Source organism: Alexandromys fortis, unplaced genomic scaffold (genome assembly GCF_014885135.2).
Source record: "Alexandromys fortis isolate MF-2015 unplaced genomic scaffold, M_Fortis_MF-2015_v1.1 scaffold_157, whole genome shotgun sequence".
In the NCBI taxonomy this organism is placed as follows: Eukaryota; Metazoa; Chordata; class Mammalia; order Rodentia; family Cricetidae; genus Alexandromys; species Alexandromys fortis.
The window spans coordinates 231,834-257,839 of NW_026068041.1; the positions used below are offsets into that span (position 1 = coordinate 231,834).

The following is a 26,006-nucleotide window of genomic DNA, read 5'->3' on the forward strand; positions in this document are numbered from 1 at the left end:
GCATGTGTAGACATACAGAAGGTGACTAGTCCTTTCACCAAAAGCGTTAACTATGTCCTCCCTTTACTCTAGGAAGGCTCCTGACATAAGGCCATGCCGAAGGTTAAGAAACACCCTGATTTGACACTACAGGAGAATGTCTAATGGCTTCTTTGTTCCCAGTCTACTACAGAGATCCAAGCCAGATGCTTTAAAGCTGAAAACGGACCTCGCCTAGCATCCATGTAAGAAAATACTTCATACTGCATACACACACCAGAGTTGTTGGAAAGGAGTTTTATTTTCTTCTTCCCATGCTGCAGAAGATGTTTTCCCCAGTAGAATTTGCTCCTTCAAGGAGAAAAAGGAATAAAGGGTCTCTGGGCCTCAGAGCTAAGCTGCTCCTATATGGATCCAGCTAAGACAGGACACAAAGACTGGTGATTGATCCCATTCTACCAGCTTGACACACTGACCACCTTGGAAGGGCAGGCAAGAAGGCAGGTTGTGGACCTGGCCTCAGAGACCAAGAGTTTAAAGACTAGGTGGTCAAAATAAAAGTTAACACCAATCTGACCCCCAGTCTGCAGTTAAATACTGAACCTACATCCTGGTATTTTGGCCATTTATAAGTCTAAGAGGCTTACAACCTCCCAGCCTGGTGCAAGGGTCAACTCTAATCCCAGGTGCCTCCACATTTACCTTAGCCTTGAGCTTTTAAGCAAAAAAAGCTAGAGTTGTAGCCAGTGATCTCAGTCCTATAAGCACATGGAGCACCCCTGGGTCCTTGTTCCAGAAGCTGATTCACCTTAACCATCTGAGCTCTTTGGAGGATTACAATGGAGTAAAATCAGCCAGGGAAACGCCCAAGGAGATGATGGGTCTCCCAACAGTTTTTCCATCATTTATTTTTTTAAAAAAGTCTCAACTGCTAATATGAAGAAAAATACTGCTATCCTGAATTCCGTTTCTGAGAAAGGGCGACAGAGAAGAAACAAAATAAACTTAGAACTTGCTTGGTTATTAAGGTGAGGAGTACTGTCTTCGGCATGTAGTTTTGGGAGTTACTCAAGAGAAAGGCAGAGGTGGCACAGCCACTGGGTCTTTTCAACAGAGAAGGAGGGACAGAATATTTCTTCTTCCATAGGAGCATCCCAGAGCATCTGGCCGCCTTCCACTTTATGACAAAGAAAATAACAGCAAAGAGGAAGGCCTGCTCAGCTAATCAACAAACCCTCAGGACAGAGCTGTTCCCACTTCTCCTTGTTCTGAGGACTTCTAAGAGGTTCTCGCATATAAGATGTATAAGATGGCCAAGTCAAGATTTTGGTTTTGCAAAGCACAGTCCAAAGTCGAAGCTGCTCCTAAAGACAGGAGATAAATTCACTGTTTTCTTAAATTCACAAATGACATGTGGCTGTGATTATTTGGGGTTTCATTTGCACTCGTCCCGGTATCTTCAATGGAATCAGTTCATAGATGACAGCTTGGGAAAGTCTTATAATACTTATGACAGAAGTCCAAATCTTCCTAAACAAAACCTGGTCTTGCAGCAGTCTATCAACCCCCCACCCCAACAACAGGCACCAGCTAGAACCTTGGACCCTCCAATGCCAGCCCTTCTACACCTTCTACACCTACTCAGTCCGACCTAGGCAACGAAACAGCCAGGGCATCGTGTTTCAATTAAGGTTCTTGGCTTTATCATTTTCAAGTTTCTCATACTGTCTTACACAAATCAAAGAGAAACTCCTGAAGGAGTCATATATATGGGAGAAGAGGCAGAAAGGACCTCCTAACCTAATGGGAGGGGGAAATGGCAAGTTATCTATCTCTACCCTCATTTCAAGTAGGCTGCTGAAGAGTCTGCTATTTATAGTCACTTCACGTCACCCTCATAAGGAAGGGCCAACACAGCTGTAGAGTGCATCACCAGAATCACACTGATGGAGAGAGAGGTAGCAGAGTTAAAATAGAAAGACTTGATGGGAGAACAAAATGCTAGATGGGCAAATCAGAACCAGAGTTACTCTCAGCTTTTTGTCATGAACGGATATACTAACCACCTCCCTTCCCCTCACCCCTAGGATACAATTACATGGCCATAAAAAGGATATTAGCAGCAATGTGGGAAGCCCCAACTCTCTTTCTGCATGTCTTATCTATGTACCCTCTTCCTAGGTAGCACCAATCTCCCTAGGAGACAGGTGAGGGACAAGGGCTGGCATGTTCATGTGCCCTCTGGCCTGTGGAGGTACCTACAGTGTTCAGCAAACACTCTCTAGGTCAATGGGAACAGGAGTCAGGTGGGGGGTATTGGCCCTGGGTGTGTTCTTGCTCTAAGACAACATTTAAGAAGGTAGAGCCTGTCGAAAAGAAAACCTGGTTACTGGGTTTCAGCTGACACTCAGCCTCCTGTTGCCTTCCCTTAGCCTCTACTGCTACAGCAAGGCCTTTTTCTGTTGGCAATAAAGGAAACCAGCACCCTTGGAGGTGCTGTCAGTGAAGCTCCCAAGCTTCCCCACTCCCTGTGTGACAGAGACAGACAGTAGGAACAGAGCCCCTCCCCCTGATAGCCATTAAAAAAAAAAAGCACAATCTCCAATAATAATTGCATTGGCTCTTCCAATATGCACCATTCCCAGGTGAAAAATTCTTAGCACAGATAAACAGGAGCTGCTTAGGGGAGGGGAGGAGCTTGCTTTCCAGGAAGCAGAACCAAAGGCTGATTTGCCAGGGCAGAGACTCTCGGCCAGCCTCCCCAGAAACCTAAATACTGTACTGTCTCATGACTCTGCAGAGCTCAGCTTGGAAACATGCACTCAGCCTTCTGTGACAGACCACAGGTGACATCTTCAGTAGGCAGATGTGCTCCAGGGGCGAGAGCAAACAGGTGTGACCAAGAAAAGGAAAGACAGAGAAGACAGCAAATAAGAGGCCAAAGGGCAGAACAGTGCAGAGCAGACAGAAAAGCAAGAATTTTCGGGCAAAAAAACAAAACACCCAACAGCTGAGGCCAGCACTCCACCTTCTCTGTTCGTTCCAGAAAACTCAGCCTAGAGCAAGGCGGCAATAGGGAGCACAGTGTTTGGTAACAAAAATAGGGTTAGGTGGGAAAACGAAAGGGATGTCGTTCTAATCAGCATGAACTGACCAGGACAATGACCAGCAAAACAGGAGGCATCTAGGGACCCTGTGAGGCACCAACCATGTAGCCAAGTGTTTCTAATGAAGACTTTGGGCCTGATCACCCAACGCCCACTCCAGCCTTCACCTGCCCTACATCTGCAGCAGCACCTCTGGCTCAGACAACGAGCAGTAGAGAGTATATCCCAATTCGTCTATTTCTTGAGGGGTGAGCTCTGCAAATAGGTTCACATTGGGGTTCAGAGCACTGGGCAAGACTCCAGCCTCCAAGTAGATGATGAGTCACCTCAGGGCCTGCAGAAAGCAGTCGGCCAGCATATCTGAAGACCAGTCAGCCTCCTCCTGGGCCAAGTGGAGGATGACATTGGTTAGTTGGCTGGCAGTAAGGTGGCCCAGAGCTGGAGTGGACTTGCATATGGCCTTGAGTATCTTGAGGCACAGAGATCGGCAGCCTGAGTCAGCCTGGTCCAAACCCCATAAGCGTGCCGTCTCAGCAGGACGCAAGCTCAGCCGCCACATGTTGTCATACTGAGCTAAGCGGTGTGGTCTGGCCACCAAGACAGTGTCACCAAGGGTCACTGATGGCAGGAAGTCAATGACAAGATGTTTGTCTCTCTCATACTGCACTTCTAGTGTCAGGGCCTCTGGGGGTGGTGCTGGTCGGATCACATAGTCCAAGAGGGACCCTATGGCTGGCCAGTTGATAGAGCCTGCCACTACCTTCTCAAATGTGTCTGCCACTGTCTTTGGGGAGAGGTAGCCGCCTACAACACAGCGGTCCCAATAACTGCTACCACGAGGAAAGTACTCTGGGTTCTCACGACGGACTAGGAAGAATCCAGGAACATTCATGATGGTGTCCTCGCCAGGTATACCTGACCAAAGGTTCTGCTCCAGCACAAGAGGGACAATGAGTTGGATGTGGTCAGCTGTCACCACCTGCCAGAGAAGAATTAAAAAGTGTTGGTTATGTTTTTAATGTTTTATTACACTTAGTGTGTGCATATGCACACATGTAATGTGTCATGGCATGTGGAGGTCAGCGGTAACTTACAGAAGTCAGTTCTCTCCTTTCACCATGTACATACAACTCAGGGACTGAACTCAGGTCATCAGATTTGGTGACAAGCACCTTTACCTGCTGAGTAATCTCATTGGCCCCAGAATTTAAAAAGGTTTTAGAGGGCTTTACTAGTCATAAGATATATGCTACTTACAACACAGATCTAACATCTTGCACTTGCCAACAGTAATGCAAACCAATGATTCAATCAGCACACAGAAAACAAGACAAGAATACAATAAAGGAGATTTTTTACCACTACCCTGGTTCAGGGTTTTGGTTTTTGTTTTGTTTTGTTTTTGAGGTAGGATGTCACATAACCCAGGCTGGCCTCAAACTACACAGCTGAGGCTGACCCTAATCTTCTGAACCTTTTGCCTCTTAAGAGCTGTGATAACAGGCCTGTGTCACGATGCCTATTTTATGAAATGCTGGGATTGAACCCAGGGCCTAATACAACTAGGTTATACCAACTGAGCCATATCCTCAGCCCCTATAGCTTCTTTAAAAGTCTAAGTATGACTAAAAAGGTGAGAAAGGACAGAGCAAAGAAATAAATTCTGCCGTGGGATGGATTTACAAGCAAGCAGCTCTCCAGTTGAATCCCAGACACAAGGACTTTCTTGAACAACCACAATACTGAGAAATATCTGTCTATGCCCAGCCCCACCCTTCATAAGAACTATGTTTACCTGCAGATCATCATAGAGGCTGCCACTTAAATACATGTCCCGAAGTGGCATATCAGGCAGCTTGGCCCGCAGGAAGCTCCGGAGCTCAGCACATATGTCCACCGCAGCTTGCTTGGCCCGAGCCTGCTCTCCAGCAGGGATGGCTGCCCGGTTCCGGTAGTAAGAAAGAAGTTTCTCCTGCAGGGACATGCGGAGTCGTGACTTCTTCAAGTCTACCTGGCCCCTCCTGGGGAATGGTTTGGGCCGGGGTGGGCAGAATGTATCTGCCAAGGCAAGAGAGAGAGGGAGGCATGTGAGCACTGCCCAAGCTTGCTCAGTCCACAAAAGTCCTAGTCCCAGGAAGGAAAAGGACTTGGCACAAAGGGCAAGTTGCCTGACATTCCATGCTGAGAAATGTCTCTCCACCACAGCAGCTCTAAGTCCAGAAGCAGTCCCAGAAAGTTAAGGAGTTTCTTACCTGTGTCAAAGGCAGAGGTGTCTGTGGGAAGAGTCTGCAGAGACCGGCTCAGGCCTGTCTTCATGTCCTTGTTCAATAGTCGAGGGGAGCCCATCCAGTTTGGCTCTTCCCAGCTCCTCTTTCCTGAATGGCTCAGGCGGGTGGGGCTGGTAGGGGCACTGATTGCCCGATCATACATCTGCAACACCAGAGAGGACCCAGGACATATACCAGCCCTCCTCCTTCTGCCTCCTTCCCGACACTTCTCCTCCCCTATTAAGTTTTTTGTTATTTTTGTTGATGGTGTTACTGGGGATGCAACCCAGGTCCTTGTACATGCTGGGTAAACACTCTACCACTGAAATACATCCCCAGACAATTTTTTTCCTATTTTACTAGAAGTCAATTTTACTTAAATCAGGACTGTCTGAACAAAATCAGAGTTAACCATTCATGATCTGAATTCTGGTGTATGAATTAAATTATGGTATACATACTAGGTGGTGGTGGCACACGCCTTTAAGGCCAGCCTAGTCTAAAAAAAATATTATGGTTCACATAAAAAAAAAAAAAAACCACCAGCCATCTGTTTTGTAATAAGTAAGGTAGTAGTGTTACTCACTGATAGCCTTTTAAAGATTAAACTATCAGGTTTGCCCTTTATTCCTTCTTAATTCCAGCAAAGATCACTTTTGTTTCAGGTATGTACTTTTTGGGATTCTCCAAAGACTCCATCAGGGTATCCCCTCCCAAAGTGATGATGCATTTGCTCTTGTCAGCATCTGTGTAAAAGAAGCCAGCAGCCTGCACTGTCTTCCGCCCAGGTAGACCACGAAGGTTTTGATCCAGTCTTATGTTTCCCTTCCTTTTCTACAGCGTGGCACTGGGCACACTTCTGAAGAAAAATCTTTGTCTTTTGCAACATCACCCATTTTGAATATTTATTTATTTATTATGTATACAATATTCTGTCTGTGTGTATGACTGCAGGTCAGAAGAGGGCACCAGACCTCATTACAGATGGCTGTGAGCCACCATGTGGTTGCTGGGAATTGAACTCAGGACCTTTGGAAGAGCAGGCAATGCTCTTAACCTCTGAGCCATCTCTCCAGCCCCAACATCACCCATTTTTGATGGGCAGTATTGGAATACAATTTTAATCCCAGCACTTGGGAAGCAGAGGCAGGTGGATCTCTGTGCATTAGAGGCCAGAGTGAGTTCCAGGACAGCCAGAGCTACACATAAAAACCCTCTCAAAAACAAACAAACAAAAATCACTCATTTTTAATTCGATCCTGGCTGGTCCACACCACAAATGGTAGGACCCGAAGATAGACATCCTGCTCTCTCCTCAGCCAAATTTTTCAAAATAATTTTGTTTTAGTCTAGACTATAGAATATACTGCTCCAAGCAGAAAATCTCAGGACAATTTAAATATTAAATATCGGGCTGGAGAGATGGCTCAGTGGCTAAGAGCATTGCCTGCTCTTCCAAAGGTCCTGAGTTCAATTCCCAGCAACCACATGGTGGCTCACAACCATCTGTAATGAAGTCTGGTGCCCTCTTCTGGCCTGCAGGCATACATGCAGACAGAACATTGTAAACATAATAAAATAAATAAATATATAAAAAAAGAAAAGAAAATATTAATTATCAAGAAATAATTTATCCACAGTGCCACAACCCATAGAAAACTGTTAATATGTGGTATATTTCTTTCTAGAGATATTTATGCCATCAAGATCAGACAATTTTTTCTAGTTCAGACATTTTTTATTTTGTACATGGGTATATGTGTATGCATGTGCACATACCACAGCACGTGTGTGAATGGCATAGGATAACTTTTTGGGGTCATTTCTTTCCTTCTACCATGTGGGTCCTGGGATCAAACGCTGGTTGTCTGGCTTGGAGCAACTCATCCTGGGACCAGACTGCACACACTTACCCGCTTAACCGCCAGGGTGGCAATGCCCAACATGGCTGCTCCACCAACACCCAGCACCAGCCGGGCATTGGAGAGCACAAAATCAATGGCTGTGCCGATGCCATTGTCATCCTTCTTGCCTTTGCGCTCACCAGCGCCTGCCATTGCTCACCTGAGAATGAAGACAACACAGTCATTACCAGCTGGGACCACAAGAATCATTCCTTTCTGTCCCTCTGCACCACAATCAAGGTTACTATATACAAAAATCTAGAATTGCATACCCTAGCGTCCAGAGGGGATGGTACCATGTCCTATGACTCACCTGGATACACTGGAAAAGCAAAAAGCAATGCTAGCATTGAAGGGCCCAGACCCTCACCCAGCACTCCCCTTCTTGCCCTCTCCCCCCCCCCCCCCCTTGGTAGCCATGAGAGGCTGCAGAAAAAGCCCAGCAAGATGTAGGCCCCAGACTAAGCAGGATGTGCTGAGCCCCTGGCTTTCCCCAACCTTGCTCTAATTACTGGAAAGGAACTGCCAGGTATCCTCCATGTGGTAAGGAACCAATCAGAAGTTAGCTGGCGGGCTCTGGATGTGATAATTACTGATAATGGCAGAATGCAGTAACCCAACCCCTCCATGGCCTCCAGATATAGCAACCTTTCCTCAGCTGCAACTGACCAACACCTCAGCACAGGTTCCCTCAGCCTGGAGATGCGCCAATCCTGAGACTGTTACTATGCAACTAGCAGACCCCCAGATGACCCCCTCACCTGGCTCTACCCCCAATATATGCCCTGCCCCCACTGCAGCTAGGGGTTCCCCACTGTGTCGAATGGAGGACCTGAGTTAACTTGTAATTTTTACATTGGATCTGGTTTCTTGGTGGTTTTTGGGGTCCAGGCTCTGGGCACAACAGTATATACTATAGAAAAGTCTTTCAACAGACCTGAGACTACAGCAAACATTAAATTCATTAGCAATCCTATTTTTGTGCTGCAGTGAAGTATCTCACCATATAATACAAGCCTTCCTACTCCTTTACAATATGGTGTTGATAGAAAGACAGGGTCTTCCTTCTTTAGTCACTGCTTTAGGAATGTTAGGATTAAGAAACAGACAGGCATGGTGACATATGTTTATAATCCCAGCACAACAGAAGCCACGTTTTAAAAAAGACTCACTGTCAAATCCAAAAATACCCTTTCTCTCACCATACTCACACTACGGCATTTCCCTTTCCTCTGCCTTTTACTTTCAATTAAAGCTTCAGGTTCAGGGTTGATGAGAGATTACCTGGTCGATTAAAATATATTCCTACTTCAAATGTACAGAGCAATCAAGCCACAGAAGAGTTAAGCACAGTGTGTGCATGTGGGGTCAGGTTAGACAGCCATTCACCATGTGACAGATGGGCTATGGGAACCCAATGGAGGCAGAGTATTCTAATCACTCGCATTTCCACACAACTAACAAGAACCTCTATTTTTTAAAATATGTACATTGGTGCTTTGCCTGCATGCATGTGAGGGTGTTACACAGATCTTAAGAGTTAGACAGTTGTTAGCTGCCATGTGGATGCTGGGAATTGAACCCAGGTCCTCTGAAATAACAGTCAGTATTCTTAACCACTAAGCTATCTCCCCAGTCCCCAGACCTCTACTTTAAGAAAAACCTTTACAAACAGATTTACAAAGCCCAGCAGTGGTGCACACCTTCAATCCCAGTACCCAGGAGGAAGAGGCAGATGGATCTATAAGTTCGAAGTCAGGCAGGTCTACAGAGAGAGTTCCAGGACAGGCTCCAAAGCTACAGAGAAACCCTGTCTCAAAAAATAAAAAAAAGCCGGGTGGTGGTGGCGCACGCCTTTAATCCCAGCACTTGGGAGGCAGAGGCAGGCGGATCTCTGTGAGTTGAGACCAGCCTGGTCTACAGGAGCTAGTTCCAGGGCAGGCTCCAAAACCACAGAGAAACCCTGTCTCAAAAAAACAAAAAACAAAAAACAAAAAAAAAAAAAAAACAAGCAAGGAGGAACACTGTGTCTAACAAGTACAGTTTCAGATTAACCAGATAAAAGTTCTGGAAGCCTGTTGTATAATACTGCTGACTTATGCACTTAAACCACCTAAGATGGCTGGGTTTTTGTTTTTTTTTAGATTTATTTATTTAATTTAATGTACATTGGGGTTTTGCCTGCATGTATGTCTGTATGAGGCTGTCAGATCCCCTGGAAGGAGCCATCTTTCCAGCCCCTAAGATGTTTTTTTTTTTTGTTTTTTTTTTTTTTTTTGGTTTTTCGAGACAGGGTTTCTCTATGGTTTTGGAGCCTGTCCTGGAACTAGCTCTTGTAGACCAGGCTGGTCTCGAACTCACAGAGATCCGCCTGCCTCTGCCTCCCAAGTGCTGGGATTAAAGGCGTGTGCCACCACCGCCCGGCTCCCTAAGATGTTTTTTAAAAAAAAAGAAAAAAAAAAAAACAGTGACCTGGCAGAAGGCTGGGAAGAATCGCACTCTGTGAACACTTCAAGCAAATTTCATTTAAACTATTTCCCTAGACACAAAAATAAGAAAATACTCACTTCTCTATTTAGTGAGGATGTTAAACCCTTGTAATTTCCTAACTAGATAGAACAGAAGCAGGACTTACTTGAGTAAGTTCAGGCATTTCCGTTACATGGCAGCTTGAGTACATGTGACAGTAACTAACCTATAGCAAATGCAGTGGCTCAGCAGGCAACACCCCAAATAAAGGCTCAGAAGCAGATTCCCTCCAACTCCCCCAAGAGGCAAGGCATAGAAACTAGCAGGGTATGGTAGCACAAGCCTTCAGTCCCAGCACTGGGAAGCAGATACAGGTATATTTCTGAGAATTTGAGACCAGCCTGGTCTATATAGTGAGTTCAGGGCTAGTAAGTGATACATAGTGACACCCAGTCCCAAAATAAATAAACTAATTAACTAGAACTCAGAACCCATTTCCCTCAAAGTCAACCATAAATCAAAACCAAAAATACCACACTTGGGGCTGGGAATAGTTCAGTGGTAGAGCACTTGCCTCTCATGCTCAAGATCCTGGGCTCCACCCCAAGCATCATCACTACCCCCCCTCCAAAAAAAAGGGCACTTTGTTTTAAAACTACTCCCCCTACCCTTTTTGGGCAACAGGCTACAAACTCCCTGGTTGAGTATAGGTCTTAAAATCCCATTACAAGCCGGGCAGGTGTAACACTCCTTTAATCCCACCAATTCGGGAGGCAGAAGCAGGTGGATCTCTGAGTCAGAGACCAGCCTGGTCTACAGAGTGAGTTCCAAGATAGCCAAGGCTACAGAGAAAGAAAGCCTGTCTCAAAATACCAAAACCAAATCAAACATAACAACAACAACAAAAGAGTCCTATTCTAGAAAGGGATCTGCCCAATACCTGACAGGAAGAAATGACACATCTCAGGGGTCAAAAAGAACCTCACAGAAAGGCAGGCCTTGCTGGACTTCCCTCTCAATCCATTGTTATCAGATTACACACCATGTCCAATCCTGTATCTACACAGCTACCCATTACTAAACCTAAGCATAAAAATGGGTGATTCATCCTGAGTCTTTGGGCCTTCATTTTAAGTGCTCCATACAGGGGGTAACTTGTTATTTCTTACAAGTTATCAACCATTAGTTCTTCCCTAGAAACATGTCACCCAAGCTGGCCTCAAACTCCCTATGTAGGCAACACTGGCCTCAAATTCCTATCCTCTTGTCTCCTCCTAGGTGCTGTGACTATAAGCATGTATGATCATATCTAGCTCTTATCTTCAGTTTAAAGATGAAGAAACTGAAGAACATGTTCAGTAACTAGCCCAGAGTAACTTAGACACCAGTAAAGTGTACAGCCAGGGTCTGAATCCAGAGCTTACGCTGCTGGGAGAACCAATCCATGAGACCCAACCAGCCTGCCATACTACCTCACAGCTCGTCTCTAACCTTACTAGACTTCTAGCCACTATAGCTTCACGGGAGCATTCTGGCACATTCACTGCTACTCTATGTACTGTTTGACAGACTAAGTATCTACTGTAATGAACTAACCTATGGCATTTGAGGGATTTTGTTTTGTTGATTTCTTCCAGACATAGGAGTTCTTTAGCTCAGGCTGAAAATAATTACTACCTGTTCCAGGCCTTTCCAGACATAATCTGTTGTATGTCCCAGGTTTACCTGACATTTACTACCTGTCGCAGGTTAAGTTGAACTTGTAGTCCTCTGGCCTCAGCTTCCTGAGGATTAGAGGTTTGTACCACCATACCTAGCTTTTCATTTTCCCCTAATGGCAAGATTTAACACAATGCACAACCAAAACATCAGAATGCATCCAGTAATTCCCCACTTCTTCAGACCCACTGCCTTTCCCTGTGCATGCAGAATTCCACGCACATCACCAACTTGGGTCCTGGACTGCAAAAGATGGGTCTCTCAAACAACGTAAGTGTGACTAAGAACTGAGAGCCGTTACATAAGGTTCCTGCTGTCTCAGTAAGCATTACCCTCTACCCAACTGGCAAGCCTTATACCACAGCCACACTCTGCCTTTCCCTCTTTTCCTTATTTTGAAACATCTATGTTGCCCAGGCTAGCTTCAAACTAAACTCCTACCTCAGTTTTCTGAGTGCTGGAATTACCAGCATGTACAACCATGCCCAAGCTTTCTAAGTTTCAGCCTCTTTCCCCTTCTCTCTGTGGCCACCAAGCCCTACTGTTGTCTATACTGTTATTTACAGGTGACCACCTCAGTACCTGTATCATCTGACCAAATTCACTGCCTCTAGTGTCTCTCACCAATTTATTCTCCACACTACCCTGGCACACTTTAAGACACAAATGTTCCCATCATTCCCTTCTTAGAAAACTGTGACAGTCCCCTAGTCAGCTATTGCCTCCCCAGGAAGTTCAATGTCCTTCCATCCCTGACCCAACTTCAACTCCAGTCCCAATCCTTACACCACTAACCACGCCAGACTCACTTCCCAGCTACAAAGTGCAGCTCCCACCTCCAGACATTTGTTTCTTCTCCCCCACTGCAGCATGTTTCTGGTTCTCATTTGAAGCAGACTGCAAATGTCTTTTCTGTAACCACAATTCTCTCCTACCACCCAAACCAAGAGCAAACCATTTTCATTACTGTCTCCATATCCTTTTATACAGTGCCAGCATAGCACTATTCGTACTAGAATTACTTCCCACTGAACTCCTCATTTGGCTGGTTTGTTGTTGTTTTTAAGATTTATTTTATGTATATGTATTTTGCTTGCAATATAATGTCTGTGACCCATTTGTATACCTAGTGTCCATGGAGGTCAGAAGAAGTTAACTGGATCACTTGGAACTGGAGTTATAGATAGTTATGAGCTAGGAATTGAATCTGGATCAACAAGTGCTCATAACCAGTGAACCAAGTCTCCAGCCCTAAAGTTTTTGTTTGTTTTTTGTTTTGTTTTGTTTTGTTTTTGATTTCTGAGACAGGGTTTCTCTGTTAACAGTCTTGACTATCTTGGAACTCACTTTGTAGAGCTGGCTGGCCTCGAATTCACTAAGATCCTCCTGCCTCTGACTCCCAAATGCTGGGATTAAAAGTGTTCCAAACCACCGCCCAGCAAAAGTTCTTAATGGACTCATCTTTTTTCTCTGTCCACAGAACGTAGGCATATAAAGGGACTCTGAAAGGGTCTGAATTAAACAGGTAGTGGGGCTCCCTGATGGCAACTAGAGCTAGGGTCAGTGAGATGGCTCAATGGATAAACACACTTGCCGACAAGTCTGAAGGCCAAGACCCCCAAACAGACAGAGAGAACCAACTCCCACAGTCTTATGACCTCTACACGCATGCTCTGCTGGCACATGTACCCCACCCATAACAAATGTAACTTTAAATTTAAGAAAATAAAGGGCTAATATTCCACCTGCCAAGTACCATTTTCAGTGCTGTGTGTACACTGTCTAGATCAACTCTCACAGAACCGAAAGAGATTAAGTACTATTACTTCCTTCCATTTCACAGATGAAATGAAGGCCTGGGAAGGTTTGGAGACCTGTATCCCATAGCTGCTAGCTAGCAGTGCCTGGATTTGAATATTATATTAGACTATAATGATTGCTATTCCAACTATGCAGTAACGATAAACTTGTTTCAGAAAACATGGTGCAATCCAATATAAACTGAGCAGACGAGCTGGGTTGGAGCTGAACTCTAATGACTTCACCATCTTTTTTAATATTCTCATATATAAAACAGTCTATGAAATAAAATGCCAATTCTGTTTTGGTGGCTTGCAATCCAAGGCCCATAGTTTCTCAGTAACAGGACCCACTTCTACTGACATGTCTACATTTTATCTAGAGAGTAAAGGACGTGCTATGATGATAAAGGAGAGGTCATCCCTTCCTAGCTTCTTGCAGCAGAAAAAGAGAAACCTCCAGTATCAAGAGTCTACCTACCTGAGGCTTCCTAATGCATCTGTGGGGTGGGGTGGAGTGCCAGGAGTAGCTATGGAAGGCAACTTTATCCTCTTCTTGAAATTAGGGTAGGAAGGGAAAAGAGAGGATCCTAAACAAGACCTCCAAGTTTGCTACGGAGGAAGACCAGGCCCTTCTCCAGCTGCTTCTCCCGAGCTTCTAGATTCTCAAGCTTCTGATTTTTCCTGAATTCACGACGGATGGAAGCAAAGTAGAAGTCTCGATCAGTGTAGCGAAGCTCTCGGCCTTGGCGCAGCAGAGCCCGGTATAGACTGAGAACCGCCTCTCGGCTCCACGGGGCCATGGGGGATTGACAAGCACTAAGCGTCACGCTCTAGAAACAAAAGAGAAGACACAGAAGCCTAGAATCAGCATTGATGACAGTGTAGGGCCTTAGACACTGGGTCAGGGGTTCTTAACGCCAGACTTAGAGACTTCCAAGGACCTCATGGTAGAGCTGGGATCAGAGCCCTACCTGGGGAAGTTCAGCTTATGGCTCACTGGGGCTCAAGTACTAGACTGCCTGCGCCTGAGTCCTGGTGTGCCACCATTGCCATGGCACTTAGTAAAAAGTACATAACCCCACTGAGTACCAGCTTCCTCACTGTAAAGCAGATAAGGACATCACGAGAAGACCTTCTGTTTCACAACGGCAAGCCACTGTACCGGAACTCTACCAGAAGGTACAGCCTAGCGTGGTTAAAGACAAGGAGTCAGCCACATCTGCCTCCTGGCATCACCATATTACCTTGAGAGGCCTTCTTCATTGCTGTTGTTGTTTTAATTACTTTTTAAATTTACAGTACTTGTATGGGTATTTGCCTGAATGCTTGTCTGCACACCTCTGTATACCTGGTGCCTTCAGAATCTAACTGTGTCACGGTCCCGAGACTGGAGTTATAGAGAGTGGTAAGCCAACATGTAGGTGCTTTGAATCTGGTCCTCTGGAAGAGCAGTCAGTGCTCTTAACCACAGAGCCATTCCGCTACTCCTTTGGTTTTTTTGTTTGATTTTTGCTTTTGTTTAGTCTGGTTTTTTTTTTTTTTCGAGACAGGGTTTCTTTGTGGCTTTGGAGCCTGTCCTGGAACTAGCTCTTGTAGACCAGGCTGGTCTCGAACCCACAGAGATCCACCTGCCTCTGCCTCCCGAGTGCTGGGATTAAAGGCGTGTGCCACCACCGCCCGGCTAGTCTGGATTGAGATGGGGTCTCGCTGTGGAACCCTGGCTGTCCTGGAACTCACTATGTAGACCAGGCTGGCCCCGAACTGAGATCAGCCTGCCTCTGCCTCCCGGGAGCTGAAATTAAAGGTAACAGGTAACTGAGGACGTTCCCAGAAGGAAGTTATGTGCCCACCCGCCACGACAATCCAGACTCTCAACTCGCTGGAATGAGGGGACCTTACATGTGCAGCACTTCCGGGTGTTCTGTAAACTTTCCCAGCCGGGGCCCAGTGCACATCAAGCTCAGAACTATACTGGAAGGAGGAATGCTCCCGAAATCCCTACGTGGAAGAAACGGTCGTTGTAGGAGCCTAAATATCTTTGAGGGGTGAAGGGAGTATTTGGTTGGAAGGGGAACAAAAACGATCTGGACTTTGGACCCAAAGACAGAAGCAATAGCCTCCGACCTCTCTAACTTCCAGCGCGAACCTGGACAGGCCACCGTCTCTGTCTCTTTTTCCTCAAGTGCGAGAGGGTCTCCGGCGATGCAAGAGATGCAGAAAACCAACGGAGGGCTGGGAGGAGAGCGTCACGCAGAGACTAGTACAAGGTCGCTGAGTGAGCGGCTATAGGCCCCAGTCGGGGTACAACTCGCGGAGGGCGGCGACGGAGAACCCGGGACCAGGCAGACTTGATGAACCCGGTCTGAGGCGGGGCGGGACGAGGCTAGGAGACCCCAGAGGAAGCCGGTAGCCCCGGCCGGCCCGAGCGCAAGAGGGCGATCCCCGGCCGCCCTAATTCGCTCCCTCACTCACCCGCGGGCCACGCGCTACCTCTCCTCAGGACTCTCCACTCGCCCAGTACCTCTCTCGGGGTCACCCATCAACATGGCCCCTTTACTTCCGGGGCACGACCTCGCTCGCGGGGCCGACAGAGACCAGGCAGTAAGCACGGAGGCGGGCGGAGGCGGAAGGACTTCCGGTCGGCCCCTCTACAGCCTCCCTTCGGGGGCGGAGCCGGGGACTTAGTCGGGCCCTGACCATCTCGGGGCTCCGCCCATAGACGCAATCCCTCCTCCTTGAGTGACGTCACCAACCCTGCGGGCCCCGCCTCCTAAAGAAACGCTGCGCGTGTTTGTGTGGAGGCTGCGCTGGGTGGGTGTGGGCTGAGGGAGGAGTGTCCTCGCCCTCCGCCTGCTGCCAGCCTGTAGCCTGCGAAGTGGTTGTGGAGGTCTGGAGTTTAGGAATCTGCCCCGGCTCCAATTTGACTGGTGAGATGACAGGCAGTTAGTTCAGCGATTACCAGACTCACACTGGACCAGAGATGGCTTCTCGTGAACCACCTGCTGGGTTCCAGACACTGGACTGGATACGTCACACTGCGTTTTTTCCAACACAGCATCATTAGTCCAGTTTTACAGGTGGGAAAATCAAGGCCTAGAGAGACTGGGTCATTTGTACTGAGGGCTGAGCCGTGCAGAGGCTCACAGCGGGTCCCAAATTCAGTCTTCCTCCAAAGTATGTGTCTTTCCGTCCTTCTAGCCTGCCCTACTTTGCCTTTTAAAGAAATAATTTTGTGACCCAGATAAATCTAATTGGTGGCATTTCCAGCTGGAAGACCAGGTAACATTCATATATATCCTCCAGATGATTCCTCATCAAAATAGTTTTCTAATAGCAAAGGACCAGGAGACCCTTTGGGGAGACCTTAAGATTACCCAGACACAAACTGAGTCACCTTGGATGTCAGGGTCTTCTTTTCCAGATACACCAGCCTTCCCACACCCACCGCACCCCTGCCTCAGGCTCCCGATGTGACAGGGATGGGCATTAAAGTGGCATGTGGCGCACACATGTACTTGGGTATGTCATAGGCCAGAGACCCACAGCAAAGACACTGCTACAAACCTCGGGGTTCTTCTGGGTTTCGTAGAACCTGGGCACTCTGGGATCCCCTGGACATAGTACAGGACTGGCAAAACCAGCAAGGTACATCATAAGGAAGGTAGCCAGTTCTTCCAGGGATTGTGGCTCCTGGCATCTCACTGGAGAATGAGTGGACGGACGTGTTCCCGAAGATCAAAGGTCCTGGGTCAGGGTGATGAAGTCCATCAGATTTGGGAGGGGCCTTTGGGCTGGTGGTACACCTGGGCAATGAGTTAACCCTCCTGAGCCTTGTTTTACACCTCTGTGAATTCTAGAAGGTGATAAAAGTATAACCTGAGGGAAGTAACCCAGACCCATGGTGTGGGCTCACTCATGAGTGGATATTAACTGTACAATAAAGGATAACTGTGCTCGATCCACAGACTCAGAGAGACTAGGTGACAAGGAAAGTTCGTGGGGGACACCCAGATCTCCCTGGAAAGGGGAAATAGAAGAGAGTCTGTGAATGGCCAAAGGGCAGGTAGGGATGGAGTGATCAGGTGGGGGAGAGTGCTGAAGGGGACTGCTAAGAAGAGGCTGGCACTGGTGGATCTCCAGGAGTCTATGGGGAGGAGCCCAACTTAGACTCCTAGCGCCTCCTGTGACCAGCTTAGTACCTCGCCCAGTTGTCATCAGAGGGGCCTCGTCCAGCAACTAATGGAGGCAGATACAGAGACCCACGGATAACATTACGTGGAGTTCAAGAATCTGCAGAGGAGGAGGAGGAAGGCGTTTAGGAGCCAGGGGGGTCAAGGACACCACGGGAAGTCTTACGCAATCAACCAACCTGGGCTCACAGGGGCTCGCAGAGACTGAACTGACAACCAGGGAGCCTGCATGAGACTGACCTAGACACTCTGCATATATGTTACAGTTGCATAGCTTGGTCCTCTTTTTTTTTTAAGATTTATTTATTATGTATACAACATTCTGCCTCGATGTATGCCCGCACGCCAGAGGAGGGCGCCAGATCTCATTACAGATGGTTGTGAGCCACCATGTGGTTGCTGGGAATTGAACTCAGGACCTCTGGAAGAGCAGCCAGTGCTCTTAACCTCTGAGCCATCTCTCCAGCCCCCTAGCTTGGTCTTCTTATGGAACTCCTAACAGCGGGAGTCTCCAACTCTTTTACTGGCTTCTGGGACCCTACTCCCCTTACTGAGTCACCTTGCCCAGCCTTAATACATGGGGAGGTGCTTAGTCTTACTGCAACTTGATATGCCATATTTTATTGATACTCACAGGAGACCTGCCCTTTCCTGAACAGAAACGGAGGAGGATGGGATTGAGGGGAGGGAGGTAAAAATGAGGGAGAGGGCTGGAAAGGGAGAATGGGGGAGGGGAGCTATGGCCTGGATATAAAATAGATGACTAAAAAAGAGAAAATGTAGTACAACCTCCAGCCAGGACTGTTACACAGAGAAACCCTGTCACAGGGCGGGGGGTGGGGGGGTACAGCTTCAGGAGCAAGGGGTGCATGCATGCGGCTGTCTGTTCAATCAAGCAGTTCCCTGGCATGCCCATGGCCCTGGGATCCACTTTCCCCAGCCAAAAAGAGCTGGGTGTAGTGGCACGTGCCTTTAATCGCAGCACTCAGGAGGCAAAGGCAGGTGGATCTGTGTGAGTTTGAGGCCAGCCTGGTCTACATAGCAAGTTCCAGGCCAGCCAGAGCTACACTGAGACCCTGTTTTGAAAATCCAAATAAATACTTTTAAATGAACATATTTTTCCTGAATGGCCCATGAGCGCTAACACTATTTTTGTTTTGTTTTGTTCTCTGTGTGTGTGTGTGTGTGTGTGTGTGTGTGCGCGCATGCGCACGCGCGCATGAATGTGTGTGTGTCTTTGGTTGGTTCTGGGGGGAGTTCTTTTGGGTTGTTTTGAGGCAGGGTTTCTCTGTATAGCCCTGGCTGTCCTGGAACTCGCTGTGTAGACCAGGCTGGCCTGAAACTCACAGAGATCCACCTGCCTCTGCCTCACAAATGCTGAGATTAAAGGTGTGCACCACCATGCCCCAACACTATGGTTTCTGACCTAATTCGGTGCCAGCTCTGAAGCAGGTGGAAATGCAGAAATTGAATCTGCACAGTCTTTGTCCACCTGAAGGTTACGGTCAAAGGGCAGAGATACGGGTGTGCAGACCACTGCTAGAAAAAGCCTTCATGGGTTCCACAGAAGCCCTGAAGAGCAACATAAATACAGAGAGGGTGGGTGATAAGGGGTGAGACATGGGATGGACATCTTCCTGGGCTGAGGTTGCTCAGAGAGGGATCCAGAACTAGTTAGGTGAGCTTTGGCTCATTCTGGATCCATCTTGGAGACGAACTCTGCCACCTGACAGCTAGGTGACACCGGCAAGGCCCTCAGTATCTCTGAGCCTCTGTTTCTACACCTTTAAGTAGAGTTTGGTAGACATACCTGTAATCCAAATACCCAGAAAGCCTTGGAGCAGATCAGAGATTCAGGGTCATCCTTGGCTATATATTGAGTCCAAAACCAGCCCGAGCTACATTAGACCCTGCCTCAAAACAATGACAAAATAGCCAAGCCATCAGAACTTGAAATTGACTCATGCCAATTAAAGAGAGCGGTGAGCAGGTCAAGTGGACTATCTGCAAGAGGGATTACACCTGTGGCCCAAGGGTTCCTGTGCCAGGTGAAGGCACAGTGCTGACATGGACCTTGCATGGCCTGGCCAGACCATAGTCCTCGTCTTGGCCCTGGTCCTAACAGTACTAAGTTCCTACCATGACCAGACTTGTGCCTGCTTTGCGAGGACTGGATAGATGGGCTGAGCCCTAAAGGTGATCAGTCCCTAGGACTTGAGTAACAACAGCACACTTTATCTGTGATGGACACTGGTGCGCACCAGTTCATCTAGTCCCCAACACCGATCTGCAAGCAGAACTGGCGTCTCCCCAAAGACATTCAGGAAATAGGACCTTTAGATTTTTATGTAAGACAATGTCTTGTTATGTAGCCTCCTGGGCATATGTGCATGTGGGGGCGGGGAGGGCTTGTGTTCAGGTGCAAACGCACACACGCGTGGAAAGGCCAGAGGACCATGTCAGATGTCTTCAAGTGTTCTCTGTTTTGAGACAGGGTTCCTCACTGAATCTGAAGCTTAGCTAGTCCACTCGACTGGCTGCCAGCATGCCCCCCAAATCCTCCTTTTTGCTTCCCCAGCACTGAGATTACAAGTGTGCTCCAGTGTGGGGGTCTCTTATATGGGTACTGGGGATCCAAACTCAGGTCCTCCATGTGTCAAACACTTCACCAACTGCACCATCTCCCCAGCCCCGGATTCTAACTCCTGCTCTTCCTGCCTCAGCCTCCCCGGTGCTGGAAGTACAGTGCTGGCATTGAGGGACAGTAGGAGGAGGGCCTGAACTCAGATCTGGAGCTCTGAACTATTCACAGGACAGATGAAGTCACCCAGGACCAGAAAGGACACGGAGAGAGGGCCCTGGGGATACTAAAACTCTATAACATTGAAGAACTGAGATGGGCCAATCAGAAGACTGGATATCTAAGGCAGGAGGGTGGAGAGGAGAGGGCAAAGTCACAAAGGGAGGCAAGGTCTCCAAGGGAGAGGTAGGTGTGGTCACAAAGGCAAAAGTGCCCTTAGGAGTTGGATATTGTCGTCAGCACTTAGCAGCTGTCTGGGGCTAGCTGACTTAGCGGAAGTGGGGCAGAAGCCTGGGGGCCGAAGAATGAATAGGAAGTCCAAGGGGAACTGGAGATTCTGTTGGGAAGGGAAAGAACAAGATGAAAGGACCTACGAGGGGGGACAAAAGCCAACTGTGTGTGTGCTGTGCCCAGCTGATTTTGGCTTGGGGTTGGTGGTACTTGTTCTAGCTTGCTAGCGGGAGGGGCAGGGGAGCCCGTTTTGGGAGGGAAGTTTGATTAAGCTAGAATGAGGGGACCTTCTGTGGCACATGGGGGGCAGGGGAGAATCACATGGGGGACAGAAGTCTGTGGTTTAAATGTCACATTCCTTTACTTTGCTCAGTAGGTTGTCTTATGAAATTGAACCCCTTGATAAATGCCTGTTGACCTAAAACAGTGGGGAATTGGGAAATACAAGTGAGTGAAAGGCAGACATTCAGGCCAGCCCACCGCCCCACCCCTCCCAGGAGATGGCCCCTGCTGGTGGAATCGCGGAGAAAATAAATGGCTATAAACATAGTAGTGAAGCTCCTCCAGAGAGTGAGTCAACCTAGGACCCAGAGATCAGTGTCACAGAGAGGGCCATCTGCTGTCATTAGAGGTCAATCAACTCTGTATCCACCATAGGAGAGAGGGAAATCTGCTGTCTACACTGCGTCCAGCCGTGCCCAGCCGTGCTGGGACAAGAAGATGGAAGAGAAACCTGTGCTCTATAGCAATGAAGGGGCTGGTGTGGCCAGATGTGCAGGCTCTGCACCCAGACCCCATTCCCTTCTGTGAGATTTTGGGCTAAAGAGAGGACTGGAAGGCTGTAATAGTGGGGGGACCACGCTAGTTGCTATATGAATGACAGACGGTTATATTATCCCTTCTCCATCCCCTCTGTCCCCACTGTAGTCCTGGAAGGACTACGTACGCACCCACGCGCATACTTTATAGATATGGCCTTACCGTGCTGTCTCCTCGGAGGGCAAACTGGACTCTTGTCTTAGGATTTCTATTATGGCAGTGAAACACCATGACCAAAAAGCAAGTTGGGGAAGAAATGATTTATTTGGCTTGCACTTCCAGATCATAGTCCATTACTGGGGGAAGTCAGAACAAGAACTCAAGCAGAGCTGGAACCTGGAGGCAGGAGCTGATGGAGGGGAGCTGCTTACCAAATTGCTTCCCCTGGTTTGCTCAGCCTACTTTCTTATGGAACCCAAGAACATAAGCCTAGGGAAGGCACCACCCACCATGGGCTGTGCCCTCCCCCACTGAACACTAATTGAGAAAATGCCATACAGCTGGATCTCATGGCGACATTTCCTCAGCTGAGGCTCCTTCCTCTCTGATGATGCTAGCTTGCATCAAGTTGACACACAAGACCAGACAGTATAACACCTATATGCTGGGTTGCTCCAAGACTGTGCCATTGGTAATACAAGCAGATTGGTTAGACACAAAGTAGTAACCTGAGACAGTGTTCCAGGTTCCTTAAAATCACTAGAGCAATGCTTCCTGATTCTATGGTGGTCCCTACCATGAGATTGTTTCACTGCTACTTCATAAGTAGAATTTCGCTGCTGTTATGAATCATAATGTAAATAATAATAACGTAAATAATATGAAGGGTATCTAATATGTGCCCCAAAGAGGTCGACCCACAGGTTGAAAACCTTCCTTCAAATACCAACATCTCTACCATGGGACAGCAAGTTCTTTCAACCTGCTGGCCCCATAGAAAAAAGAGCAGCCAACAGGAAGTAACCCATTACTGTTCTCTGTCCCTCTGCTGTGTACTGTGCAAGGTGAACATGTGAGCACACACACACACACAAAACACATGCGTGTGAAAGCGCCTCTTTCTCTCTCTCTTTCTTGCTATCTATCTATCTATCTATCTATCTATCTATCTATCTATCTCAGGATCTCGCTATGGAACCTGGACTGCCCTTTGCCCAGCTGGCCTCAAACTCTCAGGGATCCTCCTACCTCAGGAGAGTAGCTGCCTTAGGCTTGCAGAGAGCAGGGCTCTTAGAGCCTCTTTAGGGACAAGCCCAGGGGAGGAGTAGGTAGCATGCAAAGTTCCTAATATTCAAGCTCTGAGAACAGGGTCACTCGGGAGAGTGGCTAACCCTGGACGCTTCCTGCCACCAGAGCTCATTCCCACCAAGGAAAGGACACAACTGAATGGACGGATACCCTCCACTGCTGAATATGTTCAAAGACTGGCCATCTTCTAGAAAAATCTGGAAATTGGGGGCTGGAGAGATGGCTCAACAGTTAAGAGCAGTAACTGCTTTTCCAGGGGACCTGGGTTCAATTCCCAGCACCCACATGGCAGCTCACAACTGTTCCAGGGGATCTGACACCTTCATACCAATGCACATAAAGTTAAATAAATTATTAAAAAAGAAATTCTGGAACTTTATCTATGAAAGAAGAAAGGAAGACAAATCCTTTCTTTCTACCTCTTCATTCTGCATGATTTCCTAGACTTGGTTTTATTTGAGCTTCCCAGGGTTCTGTGATTCAAATGTTTGTATATTCCCTACCTTTGGAGGGACGAGGACATAGATTTTTTGTTTGTTTTTATTTTTTTTTTTTGTTTTGTTTCTTGAGACAGAGTTTCTCTGTGTAGCAGCCCTGGCTGTCCTGGAACTCACTCTGTAGAACAGGGTTGTTGCAGGGGGTGGCTGCTTGTTTGTCCCTGCTGCCCAGAACCAAAATAACCACACAGAAACTGTATTAATTAAAACACTGCTTGGCCCATTAGCTCTAGCTTTTTATTAGCTAACTCTTACATCTTAATTTAACCCATTTCTGTTAATCTGTATATTGCCACGTGACAATGGCTTACCAGCAGAGATTCAGCATGTCTGACTCTGGCGACGCCATGGAGTCTCTCTCTCTCTCTCTCTCCCCCCCCTTCCTTCTCCCAGCATTCAGTTCCATCTTCTCCACCTACCTAAGTTCTGCCCTATCAACAAGCCAAGGCAGTTTCTTTATTCATTAATGGTAATCACAACACACTGCGGGGACGCCCACATCACAGGCTGGCCTTGACCTCACAGAGATCTACCTGCCTCTGCCCCCACCCCACCCCATCCAGTTTTGAGGCTAAAGGCATGCACCACTGCTGCCCAGCTAGATTTATTTTTATTTTTTAAATTGTATGTATATGGGAGAACACTGCACAGGAGTGTAAATGGCTATGAGGTCAGAGGCATGGAATGAAAACCAGTTATGAACTATCTCACATGGGTGCTAAGAACCAAACTTAGGGCCTCTGGGAGAACAGTACATAGTCCCTCCCTCCCTCCCTCCCTCTCTCTCTCTCTCTCTCTCTCTCTCTCTCTCTCTCTCTCTCTCTCTCTCTCTTTTTTTTTTTTTTTTTTTTGAGACAGGATTCTCTCTGTAGCCCTGGCTGACCTGGAACCCCTGTAGACCAGACTGGCATCAAACTCACAGAGGTCTACCAGCCTTTGCCTCCCGAGAGTTGGAATTTTAAAAGTGTGTGCCACACCAGGCCTCTCTTTCTCTCTTTTTCCCCCCAGTGTTTTTTTTTTTTTTTGGTAATTTATTTAAAAAAATTTTTTCTCATTTTACACTCCAAATCCATTTCCCATTCCCTCCCCCACTTCTGCTCCCTCCACCTTCCCCTCATTCCACCCTTCATTGACTCCTCAGAGCTAGTAAGGCTTCCCATGGGGAGTCAACAAAGTCTAGCACATTGCTTTGAGGCAGGACCAAGGCCCTCCCCCCTATATCCAGGCTGAGCAAGGCATCCCTCCAAAGAGAATGGGTTCCAAAAAGCCAGAACAAGCAGTAGGGATAAATCCTGGTCTCACTGCCAGTGGCCCCACAGTCTGCCCCAGCCATACGACTGTCACCCACATTCACAGGGCCTAGTTTGGACCTGCGCTGGTTCCTCCACTGTCAGGCCAGAGTTGGAAGGCTTCCATTAGCTTAGGTAAGCTGTTTCAGTGAGTGTCCCCATCATGGTCTTGACCTTTTTGCTCATGTTCTCACTCCTCACTCTCTTCGACTGGACTTTGGGAGCTCAGCCCAATGCTCCACTGTGGTTCTCTGCATCTGCTTCCATCAGTTGCTGGATATAGTTTCTATGGTAATATTTAAGATAGTCATCAATCTGACTACAGGGGAAGGCCAGATCAGGCACCCTCTCCACTGTTGTTTAGGGTCTTAGCTGGGGTCATCCTTGTGGATTCCTGGGAATTTCTCTAGTGCCAGGTTTCTCACTAGCCCCATAATGGCTCCCTCAATCAAGAGATCTCTTTCCTTGTTCTCCGGCTCTATCCTTCCCCTATCTTGTTCCTTCTAGTTCTCCTCCTCTTCCCTTCTCCCCTCATCCTCCCCTTCCTCTCTCTCTTTTTAATATGCAATAAAAGCACCATAATCTTTCATTTTGAATGTCTTAGTTAGGGTTTCTATTGCTGTGATAAACACCATGACTATAGACAACTTGGGTTGTTCCAGTTTACAGCTCTCGGGTCACACTGCATCCGTGAGAGAAGTCAGGACAGGAACTGAAACAGAGGCCATGGAAGGGTGCCAAGTACCAGTCTACTCCCCATGACTTTCTCACCCTGCTTTCTCATGGCACCTGGACCACCAGCCCAGGGGTAGCCCCTCCCACATCCATTATCGATCAAGAAAATGCACCACAGACTTGCCTATAGCATTTTCTCAATTTCTCAACTGAAGGTCCCTGTCCCCAAATTAGTCTAGCTTGTGTCGAATTGACAAAAAAAGTAGCCTGCACAGTTATAAAAGTGCATAGTTATATCTTCTCATTGTTGTTATATTATTATTTGTTTGGGGGAGTTCGTTTGGGTTTCTTTGTTTTTTGTTTTGTTGTTGTTGTTTGGTTTTAAAGATAGGATTTCCCTGTGTAGCCCTGGCTGTTCTGGAACTCTGTAGATCTGCCTCTGCCTCCCAAGTGCTGGGATTAAAAGCATGTGCCACCACTGCCAGGCTCCCACTGTTATTTATAAATTAAATTTCACATCAAACTTAATTTCTAAATAATACTTAAAAAAAAAAAAGCCAGGCAGTGGTGGCACATGCTTTTAATCTCAGCACTTGGGAGGCAGAGACAGATCTCTGTGAGTTGAGATCAGTCTGGTTTACCAAGCAAGCTCCAGGACAGCCAGTGTTGTTACACAGAGAAACCCTGTCTTAAAAAAAAAAAAAAAAAAAAAAAAAAACTTAAAGGGGCCGGAGAACCGGCTCAGTGGTCAAGAGCACTGGTTGCTCTTCTAGGTTGTTCTTGTGGAGAACTGGGATTCCATTCCCAGCACCCACCCATATGTAGACTCTCAGCCATCAGCACCTCCAGTACCGCCCTCTTTTGGCTGCTACAGGTACTGCATGAAAATGGTACACAGACAAACATGCAGGCAAAACACCCATACACATAAAATAAAAAGAAATAAACCTTTCTTTTAAATACAGTTAAATATTCATACATGTAAGTGCTTTCTTAAAGTCATAAGGTGG

The 26,006-nt window shown here is 47.3% G+C and overlaps 2 protein-coding genes across 5 annotated transcripts; both read right to left on the reverse strand.

The window, feature by feature from the left end:
• Window positions 1-871: 871 nt before the first annotated feature.
• Window positions 872-7,410, reverse strand: Mief1 (mitochondrial elongation factor 1). The gene is given in 4 exon segments (XM_050165583.1): window positions 872-4,065; window positions 4,882-5,144; window positions 5,339-5,516; window positions 7,267-7,410. Coding segments are annotated over 4 exon segments (1,392 nt in total). The 3' UTR covers window positions 872-3,258.
• A 6,424-nt stretch (window positions 7,411-13,834) lies between these two features.
• Window positions 13,835-15,882, reverse strand: Miurf (mitochondrial elongation factor 1 upstream open reading frame). Of its 4 annotated transcripts, XM_050165588.1 has the most exons (3): window positions 15,720-15,865; window positions 15,147-15,245; window positions 13,835-14,077 (listed from the first exon to the last, which is right to left on the reverse strand). In XM_050165588.1, the coding sequence occupies exon 3, from the start codon at window positions 14,045-14,047 to the stop codon at window positions 13,835-13,837; it is 213 nt and encodes a 70-aa protein (XP_050021545.1). In that variant the 5' UTR covers window positions 14,048-14,077; window positions 15,147-15,245; window positions 15,720-15,865. The 4 variants fall into 4 exon arrangements, with proteins under 4 accessions (XP_050021545.1, XP_050021543.1, XP_050021547.1 ...); XM_050165586.1 differs by lacking the exon at window positions 15,147-15,245 and having other exon boundaries at window positions 15,720-15,882; XM_050165590.1 differs by lacking the exons at window positions 15,147-15,245; window positions 15,720-15,865 and adding an exon at window positions 15,394-15,713.
• Window positions 15,883-26,006: the final 10,124 nt, after the last annotated feature.

Bases quoted from the DNA above. Each gene is read 5' to 3' on its own strand.
- Miurf (XM_050165586.1), bottom strand. From the start codon at position 14,047: ATGGCCCCGTGGAGCCGAGAGGCGGTTCTCAGTCTATACCGGGCTCTG.